Here is a 14,646-nt window from a genome sequence, read left to right as displayed (position 1 = left end):
CCATCTGTGTATATATGTTGCAGAATGATTTGGAGGAAGTATATATTTTATCTTTGTAACCAGTGGCAAAGATGCAGGGTATATTGAATTGAATTGCAGAGGAAAAATAATACAAAATGATACTGCTGATTGACACTTTTTTATGTTATTTTTTTATTCAAATACCCGGAACATAAGAGAACATACCAATAATCTGACAATGTTTGAACATAAATGTAAACCTTCTAAATTATAGTTGAGAATGTCACCCCACAAACAGTCAATCAGTATCCATAATCAGTCAAATATTAGTCACCAATAAAACTCATTAACTAAACTCCAAATTAGTAGGAAAATGAGAGCCAAAATAAGTAGATGTATACAAGCTGAATCCTGTAGTGCACTGCCTTATTTCTCAATACATACTGCTCACTGCAGAACATTCAAATAAATTAACATTAAAAAAGGACATAGCAGAAAATGGACAAGTCCAAAATAATAGAATAGCCTGAGAGAGAATTAGGAGAACCAATGGAAATGATGAGAAGTCAGTAGGGAGAAAAGAATAGAAACCCCGACAGGTGAGTCAGTAGGGAAGCAGGAATCTAGGTCCTTAATATTAATGAAGAAATGGTCAAAAGAGGCAATGTGTTTTTTTCCCGTCATATAAAAAGAATATGTTACTATGAAAAGAAAGTTAAAAAAAAGAAAAATAACACAAATTCTATAAACTTATACATAATGTACAGGTCATTTCATTTATTGTTCAACCATCAAAATATATATACAATCAAAATAAGTTACATCATTATAGTTAACATACCGGTATTAAGCAAGAAAAAAAAATCACATGGCATTAAATTGAAAACAAAAAACAACTACACTATAAGAACGAAAGAATGTACAATGAAATACAGAGAAAACAGACGGCTGGATTGCCTATTTTCATTCAAGTGCAGCTGGGGACCAGAAAGAATAATCCGTGACTTTTAATAATCAATGCCGTAGAAATAGAGTGTTTTGGACGAAAACCTGATTGCTCTATAGTTGTTTTTATGCAAGTGCTGCGCAAGCTGTTTTTGGATCCCCTTTCCAGGATTTGAGATAAACAAGAAAGTATGAAAATTGGCCTGTAGTTATTTGGGATTGATCTATCATCCTTTTTGTGTAAAGGGACTATTTTAGTAATCTTCAGTTTCTTTGGAACTATACCTTGGATAATGGATTTGTTAATCAGATAGCTGATAGGTTGAATGATTTCATTTGTGGACATTTTTAAAATCGTTATCGATATTCCTTCCAAACCTACTGATTTCTTATTTTTTAGTTGTATTTCTTTCAAAATATCACATTCACTTACAGTAGAAAGTTGTAACAGATATTCCACTCCGGTATCATTATTATCAGAAACTATAGTCTCAATTACTGTAGAATTAGAAATTTACCCGGTAGCAACATTTGAAAAATGTCTCGATTAAAGTGGTTATCCATGCTCGGCGGCCCTGACAAGGTGGAGGCTGAGAAGATTGAGTTTTCTTGGGTATTAATAAAGACAATGTTTTCCATGAATTATTACATTTCTGATCCTTAGTTAGATGTTCCGTATAATGATTGCGCTTCGCTTTCTTGATCATAGGCGTAACTTTGTTTTTTAACACACGATAGTCTTTCCAGGCATTTAGATTTTGGGTCGTTATAGCTTTGGATTTTGTCAAGTCTCTTTTCTTCATAGCTTCAAAAGTGTTTTCATTTATCCATGAGGCTTGATTGCTTCGAACTCTTTTTTTTTTAAAGGGGCATATGTTTATTGACAATAGTTTTTCAAAAATTGTCAGTGGCTTCATCAATACCATTCTCCTCCTCGACTTCCACCCAGTTCTGTTGTGAGAGATCAGACTTACACCTCTAGACTTCCTATACGTTGTATACTTTACACCAGATTGAGTTTGATGCGCTTTCCAGATGAGATAGCTCATCGAATGGTCGCTTACTCCATTGCGTATAAACACCATGGACTTGATCATCTCTATATTGTTTGTTAACGGGTGATCGATAAGAGAAGCGGATTCACTTGTAATTCGGGTACATTCAGTGGTATTTTAAACTAATAAAAATAACCTCTCACCAATATATCTCTAAAACACCAATCATCCAAAAACCACCACCCAACTCAATTAAATCCTCTCTCCTAAATCTCAAACATGAAAGTAGCAGAGCCCTAAATCAATACAACGGACTCAGATCATGTCCAGTGCAGGTATGTCTTTCTTTTATTATATATACAATGCGGCATCATATACTGAACTTTTTTAGGCAAAGAATATTCAAATGAAATACATCATAAACCAATAGCAATGATAGAATTTAAGAGTAAGACTGAATATTCATAAGGAAAAGGAGTATTCAGTATTCAGTATTTATTCAATTCCATAGTAAAAAACAGTAACATAAAAATACTACTTAGTCTATTCATAATTATTATTAACATAGTACAATATTGACAGTATAAAAAAAAAGGAATTCGGTTGCTGTATAAAAACCCTAGGGGGTTGGTCGGGACAGCAACCTTAAACAGTAAAACTAGTAAAAGAATTATACGAAATGATATATGATATTTGAATAGTAGTAGCTGTCTGTCGCGAAGCGACAATGACCGCCTTCATTTTCACTTTACAGCTGTTCTCCATACAGCTCGCTGGCCTGCAGCAGTTGTCCAAGTCTTGGTTTCAATTTGCCTCCGCTTAAGGTTCCTCTTGATCGTGTCCTTGTAGCGAAGCCGTGGACGACCAATCCCTCTTTCGCCAGCGGGTAGTTGCGAGAATAGTACTTGCTTTGGTAACCTCTCAGAGGGCATCCTGATGACATGGCCTGTCCATCGTAGGTTCTTCCTGATGAGCAGGTCCTCCATAGAAGGAAGGTTTGCTCGCTCTAGTACCTCTTTGTTGGTCACCTTGTCCTTCCAACTGATTCTCATGATTGCTCGAAGGTGTCTCATCATGAACGCGTGAAGTTTCTTTACTTGACTTGTGTAGAGAGTCCAGCTTTCCGCACTGTATAAGAGAGTGGATAGGACGATAGCCCTGTAGATTTTGCACTTCACTCTTGTTGAGACATGATGGTTGTTCCATAGCCTGGTTCGCAGTCTTCCAAAGGCACTGCTGGCCTTTGACATTCTTTTCACCAGCTCAGAGTCGATGCGTCCGTCGATCTTTGGATATAGTGCTGCCGAGGTAAGTGAAGTCATCTACCTGGTTTAGGGCTGTCCCATCCACTAGGATCTCCTCCTCCTCTCGGTGGTCTGTACCTGGTTGGAATAGTACTTCAGTCTTTTTGATGTTTATTTGTAGACCGAACTTCTTTGATGCTGATGAAAATACATCTATAACATGTTGCATCTGCTCTGGTGTATGAGAAACAATTAAGAGCACTGTCATCTGCAAAGAGGAGTTCCCTCACGAGAATCTGTGTAGACTTCGTCTTAGCTTTGAAGTGTGCGACATTGAATAGGTCGGCGTCTTGACGTGATTGTATGTAAACGCCTTCCTCAAAGTCCGCAAAGGCCTCCTCCAGCATCGCCGAGAGAAAGATGGAGAACAGCGTAGGGGCCAACACACATCCTTGTTTTACACCGTTACTTACAGGGAAGCTATGGGATGTTTCGCCTGCTTCCTTGACTTTAGCCATCATACCCGTATGTAAGGACTCTACCATTCCGGTGAACTTCTCGGGACATCCATACTTTCGTAGTAGTTCCCAAAGACCTGTCCTACCAACAGTGTCAAAGGCTTTCGTGAAATCGACAAAAACCACATAGAGGGATCGGTTGTGCTCAATGCACTTCTCCTGTAGTTGTCTGAGGCAGAAGATCATATCTACTGTGCTGCGGTTGTTCCTAAATCCGCATTGCGTCTCCGGCAATATATCTGGTGCTATGTGGGTATTCAATCTGTTCAGAAGGATCCTGGCAAAAACTTTCCCTGCTATTGACAATAGCGATATTCCTCTGTAGTTTCCACATTGAGTTCTATCTCCTTTTTTGAAGATGGCGACAATATTAGCATCCTTCCATTCCTGAGGTACGGAGCCTTCTGCCCATGCTTGTTGTATCAGCATTAGTAAACTGTTGGTTAGTGTGGCTCCTCCGTGCGTCCATATCAAGCTTGGTATCCCATCCACTCCGGGTGCCTTGCCATCACCCAAGGAGGCAATTGCCAGGTTTAGCTCTTTTCGTGTTGGAATATCATCGAGTGCAGTAACTACAGGTCGCTGGTTGATCCTATCACGCGCTGCAGGCTCGATATCTCCTGGCTGGTTGAGTAGTGTCTCAAAATGCTGCGACCATCGTTCAAGCACCCTTTTGTTGTCTGAAAAGGTTGTGTTACCGTCCAGGGACTTGAGATGAACTGTACTCCTAGTCTGGGGGCCCCAGACTTCTTTCAGTCCAGTGTAGAAGGACTTCATGTCATTATTGTCTGCGGAGCGCTGCAGGTCCTCTGCCTTTTTCTCCCACCAGGTGGTTTTCATTTTCCGTGTGTGCCTCTGCAAGTGTCTGCAGGCTTCCTTGTACGCGGTGGTGGTTGACCTGGTGCTTCTAGTCTGTAATACACGTTGGTGTGTTTCATTCCTTTTCTTCATGAGTATCAGAAGCTCGGAGTCTTCTGGGTCAAACCAGTCCTGGTGTTTTCGCTCTGGTTTACCGAGGGTGTTGCTCGCTGTGTCATATACTACTTTGCTGAGTGATGCCCAGGTCTGATCAACTGTCATTCCCTCTTGCACTCCCCAAGTCGCCAGAGCTTTCTCCATATCTTGCTCTAGCTTTAGCCGTTGTGTGTTGACGTGTAGCCGGTCTGTGTTCAGCTTTGCAAGTTTAGTAGCTCCTTGCTTCCTACGCTTTGAACGTAAAGCAAATGCAATCTTTGATCTTAGTAGCTGGTGATCGGTCAAGCAATTAGCTCCACGCATAGTTCTTGTGCTGTGAACATCCATTCTGTCTCGTTGTCTTGTTATGATGTAATCAATCAGGTGCCAATGCTTAGAGCGAGGGTGCATCCAGGTGGTTTTGTGTTCTTCCCTCTGCTTGAACACGGTGTTTGTCAGTAGGAGTTCGAACTCAGAGCACAGCGCTAGAAGTAGCTCACCATTGGTGTTGCATTTACCGATTCCGTGCCTGCCTAACACCGACTGCCATTTTTCATAGTCTCGTCCTACCCGGGCTTTGAAGTCTCCCATCAATATCAGCTTGTCAGTCCGGGGGGGGGGGGGGGTGTCCCGCAACGTTCGTCTAAGCTGATTGTAGAAGTTCTCCTTTGTTTCATCCGGACTCGTCATGGTTGGTGCGTATACACTGATGAGAGTAGCATTTCCCTTCTTCATCAGTGGTACTGTCATTGTCATAATTCTATCATTCACCGCTTTAGGCATTTCTGTGAGCTTCGCTAAGATCTCTTTTCTGATGGCGAATCCCACTCCAGCCTCTCGTCGTACCCCGTCCGGCTTGCCGCTCCAGAAGAATGTGTAGCCCATGTCATCGAGCCTACCTGACTCGGAGAAACGTGTTTCACTCAGAGCAGCAATGTCAATTTTGTACTTCTCCAGCTCCATGGCTACAAGGGCAGTCCTTCTCTCTGGCCTGCCAGTTCCTTCCCGATCGAGGAGTGTCCTGACATTCCACTGTCCAAACGTCATTGTAGTAATTCCGCTGGTGTCATCTTTTTGTTGTTGTTGTTGTTTGCTTCCTAGCATACTTGGCACTGTCGACGGAAGTCCTGATCTAACAGCGCGGGATATTTGAATAAACAATAATATAAACAACAACAAAACAAAACAAAGTAGAACATAAGTAAAAATAAGAACATACATGTAGGCCGCACAACCCTAAACACATTGTACTGTGTAGTAAATGAGTGTTTTTACAATGTAAGATCGTTGAAAATAAGATATAATTTAAGCTTTCTTTTAAATGAGTTCAAACTATTAATAGAAGTAATATCTGATGGTAAAGAATTCCACACAGAAGGAGCTTTATGTCTACAAGAGTGTTATTCATATTGTTTTGTAATAGCAGATAAATAATAATTAAGTTCTATTTCGAGTATTATAATTATGAACTGAACAGTTTAAAGTTAACATATTGCATAACTTATTGGGTAATAGACCAAGCCTGTGTTTAAAAAGTAATATTGCATCAACATAATAATTACATTTATAAATATTCAATATGATAAACTTTCAGAATAAGGGTTTAGTGTGCTAAGTATGTAGATGATGAAGCTATTCTTACAAATCCTTTTTGCAATATAAAAAGTGCTTCCAACTTGGAAGAATATGTATTAACCCATACGACATTACAGTATGATAAGTAGGGTAGTAATGAAGTATTATACAATGTGATAAGAATGCATTTTGGTAGGATAGGGTATAACTTGCTGATGACACCGATATTCAGGGGTAACTTCTTTCTGACAAAAGAAATGTGAGTCTTCCATGATAAATCATGATCAATGTAAACACCCAGAAATCTCGTACAATATACACGTTCAAATGATGAATTATTGAGTTTCACAACTAACATTTGCAAAGAACTATACTTTTGTTTCTGTTTCACAGTATAAAATAACATATAATTCGATTTATCTAAATTTAATTTAAGTTTATTGGCATTAAATTATTGAGAGACCTTTAGTAGTTCATTATTTAAATTAGTTGACAATCATAAATGATCATCTGTTGAATACAAGATATTGGTGTCATGCAGCAAACAATATAAATTGTAATGTTTTAGAAAAATTTGGGAGATCGTTCATAAACAAATGAAATAACAAAGGACCTATAATCGATCCTTGAGGAACACCAAATGAAATATTAGAAGAATCTGAAATGACATTGTTGTATGACACAACTTGAGTTCGATTATGTTAATAATTTTTAAATCATGAATAAGGTAGTCCTCTAATACCGTAATAAGTTCATTTATGTAACAATATTGAGTAATCAATTGAATCGAATGCCTTACTCAGGTCAAGAAAAACACCAACTGTATCAGTGGCGGATCCAGGGGGGGGGGGAACAGGGGGCACGTGCCCCCCGGCCAAAAAAATATGTTAAAATCAGCCCTTAATTCGCCCAAAATGTACTGAAAAAAGGGGCGTGCCCCCCCCCCCGGCCAAACATATATATATATATATATATATATATATATATATTTTTTTTTTATTTATTAAAAAAAAAAATAAATAAATAAATATCCCAATAGCTGACCTAAAAAGGTGACCTTACCCCCCCCCCCCCCCCCCAAAAAAAAAAACGGGGCAAAATGTCAACTTATTCATCGGCGGGCTCAGTCGTTGCGATTTTTTTGGGACTAAAAAATATATATATATATATATATATATATGTTTCCCACACGGTGCCCCCCCCCCCGGCAAGAAATTCCTGGATCCGCGCCTGTGTATATAATTCATTTGCAAAAGAATTAACAATATAATCATGTAATTCAATATATGCCATTTCAGTAGAAATATTTTTCAAAAACCGTATTGAAATTCATTTAATAAAGTATTTTTATACAAGAAATCAGACATCCTATCATACGCCAGTCTTTCTAATATCTTAGAAAAGACGGGAAGAACAGATATTGGTCTATAATTTGAAATGTCATGGATGTCTTTTTTTTTGCAGACAGGTGTAACTTTTGCTATTTTTAATTTCAAGGGTATACGATTCCAAATGAGAATGATAGGTTGTAAATAACGCATAAAGGCTTCACAATACCATAAGTAATTTTTTTCACAACAGAGGGACTAATGTCATCAATGCCACTACTACTAGATGAGTTCATATTTTTAATAATTTCCAATATTTCAGTTTAGAAGAGAACCAATGATACGTAAGAAGTGTAAATACCTAAAGCATTCACACAAGATTCATGAATAAAGAATGAGAAGAGAACAACGGAACATACCAGGTGTTTTAAGACTTGGTATGTAGAGGAGATGAATAGAGAAAGGGTTGAGTAACTGAGTAAAAGAATATATAAGTGAATATGCAAATGATGTGAAATGAATATGTATAGAGAGAAGAGACTAGAGAAACAAATAGTAATTGTAACAAATACAAGTATGGAATGAGTCTAACTTTAACTCTTACAATATTGTTTGTTAACGTGTGATCGATAAGAGAAGCAGATTTCACCTGTAATTCGGGTACATTCAGTGGTATTAACGAATAATTGTAAAGTTGTTAACCTGATTGTAACGTCTCGTGATAATCGTCTACCTCCTTTTTAATGTCAAGATTTATGTCCCCATGACAAAAAGGTGACAGTCAAGAATTTCTATGAATTCGAAAAATGTTTTCATAATTATCTAAAAGGTCAGAATTTGAGTTTGGAGGCCGACTAGAATTTAGAAGTAATATTGGCTTCAAGGCCAGACATAATATAGGAGAGTCTTCAAAAATATCTAACTCTACGCTTTCATGTACATAAAATGATACACCACCACCAGACCTGTTGCGATCTTTACGAACAATATCATAATGAGGAACTTCAATTTCACTATTATAATACTGATTCATCAAGTTTTGTTTCGTTAAGAATCACTTGTTTTGTGACTGTAGGAGAGTTGTACCACTGTGGGAAAAATTGGTGGATAAGATTAACACTGGCACTGATCACAGTTATAATCTGACTCTGTCAAAATTTAATTTTTTGTTTGGGATACAGTCAAGGGACAAATACGCCTCTTGTATAAATTTTCTCTGTTTATGTTTAAAATATTACATTTACTCATGTAGGTTTCAGGGAAAAGAACTTATTTTCGAAGCATTTGTTTCAATGGTAAAGTTCAAACAAAAAATAGAATATAAAATTGCCCAAAAGAAAAATAAGTTACAAGTCCATTTTAAGAAATGGTCTATCAAGTTTAACTGAAATTTAGGAGTAGTCTTGCAAAGCTCTGTTGTCATTAACATCTTCATTGGCTTTTTGAACTGTAAACTTGCCCTCTGGGAAAGTATATGAGTGTGAGTGTGTGTGTGTGTGTGTGTGTGTGTGTGTGTGTGTGTGTGTGTGCGTGTTTATGGGTGCATGAGTGCGTGCCTGTTTTGTAGTTTTAAGATGATATTATATTTTATATTGCTGCTTTTACTCTGTTAATTTTTCAGAAAAAACAATAAAAACAGAAAGAAAAAAAAAGAAAAAAGTTTTGTTTCGTTAAGAGCAAGGACATGTATATCATTACAGCACAAAATTATTTGTAGTTCATCAATATGTTTGTCGAGACTCAAAATATTCAATTGAGCAAATTTCAAACCCTTGCTTGAGAGGTTATGGTACATCATATCTTTGTTTTTAATGAAAAAACATGAAAATCATACTGCTAAAATGATCTTTTTCTGAATAAAAAAAAAAAAAGTGCTGGCGGCCAGCTTGAAAAATAGCCCAATTGGCTGGACGTCAGGGAAAATGTACCTAGCGGCCATTTTGGAGAAAAAAGGGCCTCCTCCTTCCTATTTTTCAAAAAGGCAGGACGCTAAACATGCTTTTTATTTAATGGCCTTACCTATTTTAAACATTTGCAAAGAAATGTCACTATAAATATAATAAATCAGTCTTAAGAATCAAATATTTCAATAGTTTTGTGAAGTGTATACCAACTGTGTATACCAAATTATAGCTCAGCTATTATTCAAAGATATAATATTTTCTCTTTAAATGTATTAGCTATGCAGGTTTCAAAAGCCGTTGTCAATGGAACTAAAGAGTGCAAAAATATGTCGTCTACATAAGACCTCATACTTGGCCCGAATTCACAAAGCAAGGTTTGAGCTCAGACCAAGGTTTGAGCTCAAACCTCCTTTTGTTTCGCCAAACCTCCTTTTGTTCTTTACAAACCAGGTTTGTAAAAAACGCGTAAAACGCGTCATATGACGTACGAAAACCAAGGTTTGTTGACAAACCTCCTTTGTGAATTCGGGCCAACGCATTTGTGACCTCACATGAGTAGGCCTACCCGTTATTATTATACACATAATACAAGGGCATTGGCTCACCATTAATGACGGTACAAATTAGTTCGGCAAAGGTGTATACATAAGTAGACGAGCAATGACATATAAGTACCTGCGTGCAAATGTGACACAAATGCAAAAAGAAGTTTAAAATGCTCAGTGTTCGTGAGTTGAACATCTACAATAGGAAGATTTGAATAATACAAATATTTAACAAGCGTACTCGCTTTACCATTTACCAAAGATACATAGCCTAATTGAAATTCCATCAAATACGTTATAAAAAGAGTCTAGATGCAGTACCAGCTTTACACAAAGAGAACAGAACACAAGACATTCTTCTTTCAATTTTTTCAGGTCAGTTTTTGATTGAATATTAAATAAGAAGAAAAATTCAGGAAATTGAAACGGGAAAGTGTATGGAAAGCTAAATGTGACAATGAATGAACAGCATAAGAAACATTACACAAACTGTCTTACAATATCAATGACACATTAACCTATGAGGGTTGCATGCCAAACAAAAATTTCTACAATATAGGACTCTCCTCATTCCTTGTTTCTTTTATATTTTTTATAGTTGGTTTGTTTACATCACAATATCACTATGAAGTAGGCCTAGGCCTACATGAGAGAAAATTTGACTTCATGTCCAGGAAAAGCCCCAATGGAAAGTTTTAGAACATGTGAGAATTTTTTATTTCTCCATCTCTGGGATTTTTTTTTTTTAACATGCCCCCGGCTGAAAAATCCTGGACCCACCACAATAACAAGATTGGACAAAATACACTCGCCCTTTAAATGTTCGGTCCCTAGCATAAAACTTTCATCTTCCGTTAGGCCTACACCTAGATTAAAAATAAGTTCAAGAAAGCTCATTTGCTTACACATAGACCATTTTAGAGAAGTTAATAATAATAATAATAATAGTTCGTTCTTTTAAAGCGCATTTATGGACCGAAGGCCCTCTCAAAGCGCTTTACAATATACAATGTACGTTAGAAACTTATAATAAAATGCCTGGAAAATCCGACATTTCTTCAATATTTGACACGATCCAAACGAAAGATTGCTCGAAATCTCAGAACATCTTTTTGAAAGCTATGTTTATTTAAAAGTTTAGATAATGAATTCAATATTATTTTTGAATAACTTGATTTATTTTGGCAAGGAATGTTGTTAAGGACACAGAAAACAATGCGCAGGACTGTAGTGTAAATAGGCATCAAAGACAGGAACGCCTTTACAGGGTGCTTTTTTTAACGATGGCAACACTCATAATTGGTTTCTGCATCTTTGAATACCCCTATTATTGAGAGTGTTTATGTGTGGTTGCAGGTGACCCACGAAAATGGAGAATAGCCGCATTTTTCACGTCCATCCCACTGGTCTATTACAGGCCACAATCCTTTCAGGATTCTGAAGAAAATGCTTACCCTGTTTCATAAAACTTGTTATCAAACTTATTATGGGCGTTCCCAACTCAAGCTACAACTGTATGCTTTTCGGGTTTGCGCCTCCTTCTGTTATCTGAATTATTTACTGTATATACTCTATGTTGAATCATTGTTACATATATTGTGTTTCACCGTTGAGAAGGAAATAAATGTTAATAAATACAATTTTTTTTACAGGGTCTGTGATAAGCTACTGAAATCGTGGCATTTGATTTGCTGAGAGCAAATTGAATTGAATTGAATTGAATTCGCATTTATTTCATTCTCGATTAAAAATTACATTGATCGATACAAAAGATACAAAAGATACAAAATTATTCATGAACAAATTTAGAAATGAAATGGGGAACTACATAAATAAATCCCTTAGGCCTTGTACACGCATAGTTCCCAAAGCATTCATAGCATATACATGTAAGCAAAGATTTCAAAAAAGAAAAAAACAAACGAACAATTAAATAGAAAGAAACAAAAAACAAAAAACATATAACACAAATATAAACATAAGATAAGTAACTATAAATTCGTCATAGAAAATTAGCTTTTGTACGTAATTGATAAAATGTTTTATGAAACAGGGCCCTAAACATGACAATGATATCTGCATCCTCAAATTATTACACTTTAAATCAATTGAGACACTTCCAAAAGTGACTTATTATTTACTCATATACTTTATAAGATCAATTTTTTTACCGGCTCTCTAACTTTCTGTTCCCATTTAATGTAAGAAGAACAATTTCTAGGACTGGGGTGCGTTATGGTAACCAGCTTTTGATCCCAGCTTATCAGGGCCTCCTTGGTCCTTTTCTCGACATACTTCCCAAGATTTACTACCACTTTCACATCCAGCAGACGGATCAACAAACGTAGAAAGTCATCACAGACACCATTTATTTCATTTTTCATGTCGGCCTTCATGTCCGAAGGAGTGACATTCTTGCCATTCTCGCCCAGGAATATTAGAGGGCAGTAGTCGTATACGAAACACTTATCGAAGAATTTCTCTGGAGTGTCACACAGACCCTTACACAGTTTCCAGAAACGCTTTCCACTGACCCCACTGCGTGGTCCACCCTTGGGTGATTCCTTTTGGGTTCCGCCAACATCTGCAGTAATCTCCGCTGTAATCTCCATCCAGCCTTTCACAGTCTCGGTGTCTGCAAACGGTACCTATCAACAAAATAATTTCCAACAAAATGAATTAAATGTGGCACAATGCATTGCTTTATATTTAAAATAAGCATTTACTTGTATGTTCATATCCTTTACTAAGTAGACACTTCACTGCTACCAATTTCTTACACGAGTAATTCCGTTATAAAATGTAAACTGAAAGTAGATTTGCAACTGATATTCAAAATATACTACTAAACGTTGAGAGGTGTACACATAATTCTTAGTATAAAGTCCTTTCCAATTATTCGTGAGTACACAAGGCTACTTATCTTATAGTTGCAATGGTTAACATAATACCCTACAACTTAAAGAAAAAAAAACACAACTGAAAATTAATGCCTTTAAAATTACCCCAGTGTGCTTTCCCGTCTTAGATGGACCAGGATTCATTCCAAGGAAGAGCACAGACTTGGTTGAGTTGCAATACTTTCTGATGAAACAGTCATGAATCTCCTTGGCATACACCACAGGATTGAAGATGTCCCTCACAGGGTCGTCAAACTTGATCTTTTTCAGGTCACTCACCATGTCCTCCACCAGCGAAATGAACCTTTCTGCAATGCTTTTGTCTCCACTTGGCCGAGTTGTTGCAGAGCCAGAGAAATTCGCGGGTGCTGTTGGCAAGTCTGATGTTGCCAGTGATGGAGTTGTCACAGGTGTTGCAGGATCATCTCCCGAAGGGCCAACTGTTTCGAGCCCCTGTTTTTGTGGAAAAAAGGGAAATTAATGGGATGAAAATATATAAAGAAATTAATAAATAGTGAGGCAATGACGTCACAAACTGGTAACCAAATTAGCTGATGTTCTAAGTTCCATATGTGTTTCATACTTTAACAAAATCATAACTTCTTTATCAGTTATACGATTTTACTCAAATTTGTTTTGCTCTGTTTCTCTTGTTTCTCTCCATTCTAGAAAATTATTTTTGGAGTGGACTTAGCCTTTAAGAGAGATGTGCTCAAGATCCTTAAGCTATGGATGTCTTTGAGCTGCACATAGTTCCTTGTATGCCTTTTATTGAGACACTGTAGGCTTATATACACCTGCACAGCAACTACATCAGTACAAAAATAGACCCGACAATGGTCTGTACTTATAGCGAAGAAGAGGAAGAAGAAAAAGAAGAAGTATAAAGTCTGTACCTGAGTTTTAGTCGGCTTGAACATACTAGGACAGTAAAAATATTTATAAACTCCACAATCTCAGAATTGTTATACGGTCATTCTCTTTTTTCTTTTCTCATTATGTAGGCATGCAGTAGATCTAACAATCAATTGTGTTGTATAATAAATAATTGAATAATAATTTCATTTTCAATTTGTTAAGTAGGAAACTTTACTTAAATCACTTTAATATGCATTGACCAATGACCACAGTGGTGTTAGCCCACTGTCAAGAAATAGTCTACTAAACTGGAATACCCCCCCCCCCCTGAGTATAGCCGAAACCCGTTCTATCACCATGTTCTCCATCTGCGGGATAATACCGTCTGCCATGCTTTTGTCTCCACTTGACTGAGTTGTTGCAGAGCTAGGGAGATTTACGGGTGGTGTTGTCAAGTCTGATGATGCCCGTGGTGGAACTGTCACAGATGTTGCAGGATCATCTCCCGATGGCCTACCAGTCTCGCGCTCCTTGCGAAGTATTCTGATTCTCTATAAAATGATAAACATGAGGTCATGAAAGGAAAGGAAAACAGATGATCAATATCGATGATTTGATTGTTAAACAATAAGCCCCCCGGCCATCTTCCCCCGCTCAAAAAAAAAAGGGCCGAGAGAATTTTTTTGACAACATAACTGCTGGTCTTTATCCCACAGAAGACAAAATAGATAATAGTCAAGTTTCGGGTGAGCAAGATGATCTCCCACACAACAAACAGAATTGACAAAAGACTTAACTCCGTTTCGTTGACAATCAGCCATACATGAAGTCTTTCGTCTACGGCTAATCGTCAACGAAACGGAGTCATGTCTTTTATCAATTCTGTTTGTTGCTACGACAGTCAGCCAGTGAAAACGAA

At 37.2% G+C, this 14,646-nt stretch overlaps 1 protein-coding gene across 1 annotated transcript; it reads right to left on the bottom strand.

The window, feature by feature from the left end:
* Positions 1-10,277: 10,277 nt before the first annotated feature.
* On the bottom strand, positions 10,278-14,119 carry LOC577235 (single-strand selective monofunctional uracil DNA glycosylase-like). Its single transcript, XM_011683440.1, has 4 exons — positions 14,084-14,119; positions 12,975-13,322; positions 12,265-12,617; positions 10,278-10,293 (listed from the first exon to the last, which is right to left on the bottom strand). Exons 1-4 carry the CDS (start codon positions 14,117-14,119, stop codon positions 10,278-10,280), a joined length of 753 nt encoding a protein of 250 aa, XP_011681742.1.
* Between the last annotated feature and the right edge of the window lie 527 nt (positions 14,120-14,646).

Source organism: Strongylocentrotus purpuratus, unplaced genomic scaffold (genome assembly GCF_000002235.5).
Source record: "Strongylocentrotus purpuratus isolate Spur 01 unplaced genomic scaffold, Spur_5.0 spur5_scaffold_6, whole genome shotgun sequence".
Lineage (NCBI taxonomy): Eukaryota > Metazoa > Echinodermata > Echinoidea > Camarodonta > Strongylocentrotidae > Strongylocentrotus > Strongylocentrotus purpuratus.
The sequence above is the reverse complement of the archived record's forward strand: the minus strand, read 5'-3'. Positions and strand labels throughout refer to the sequence as shown.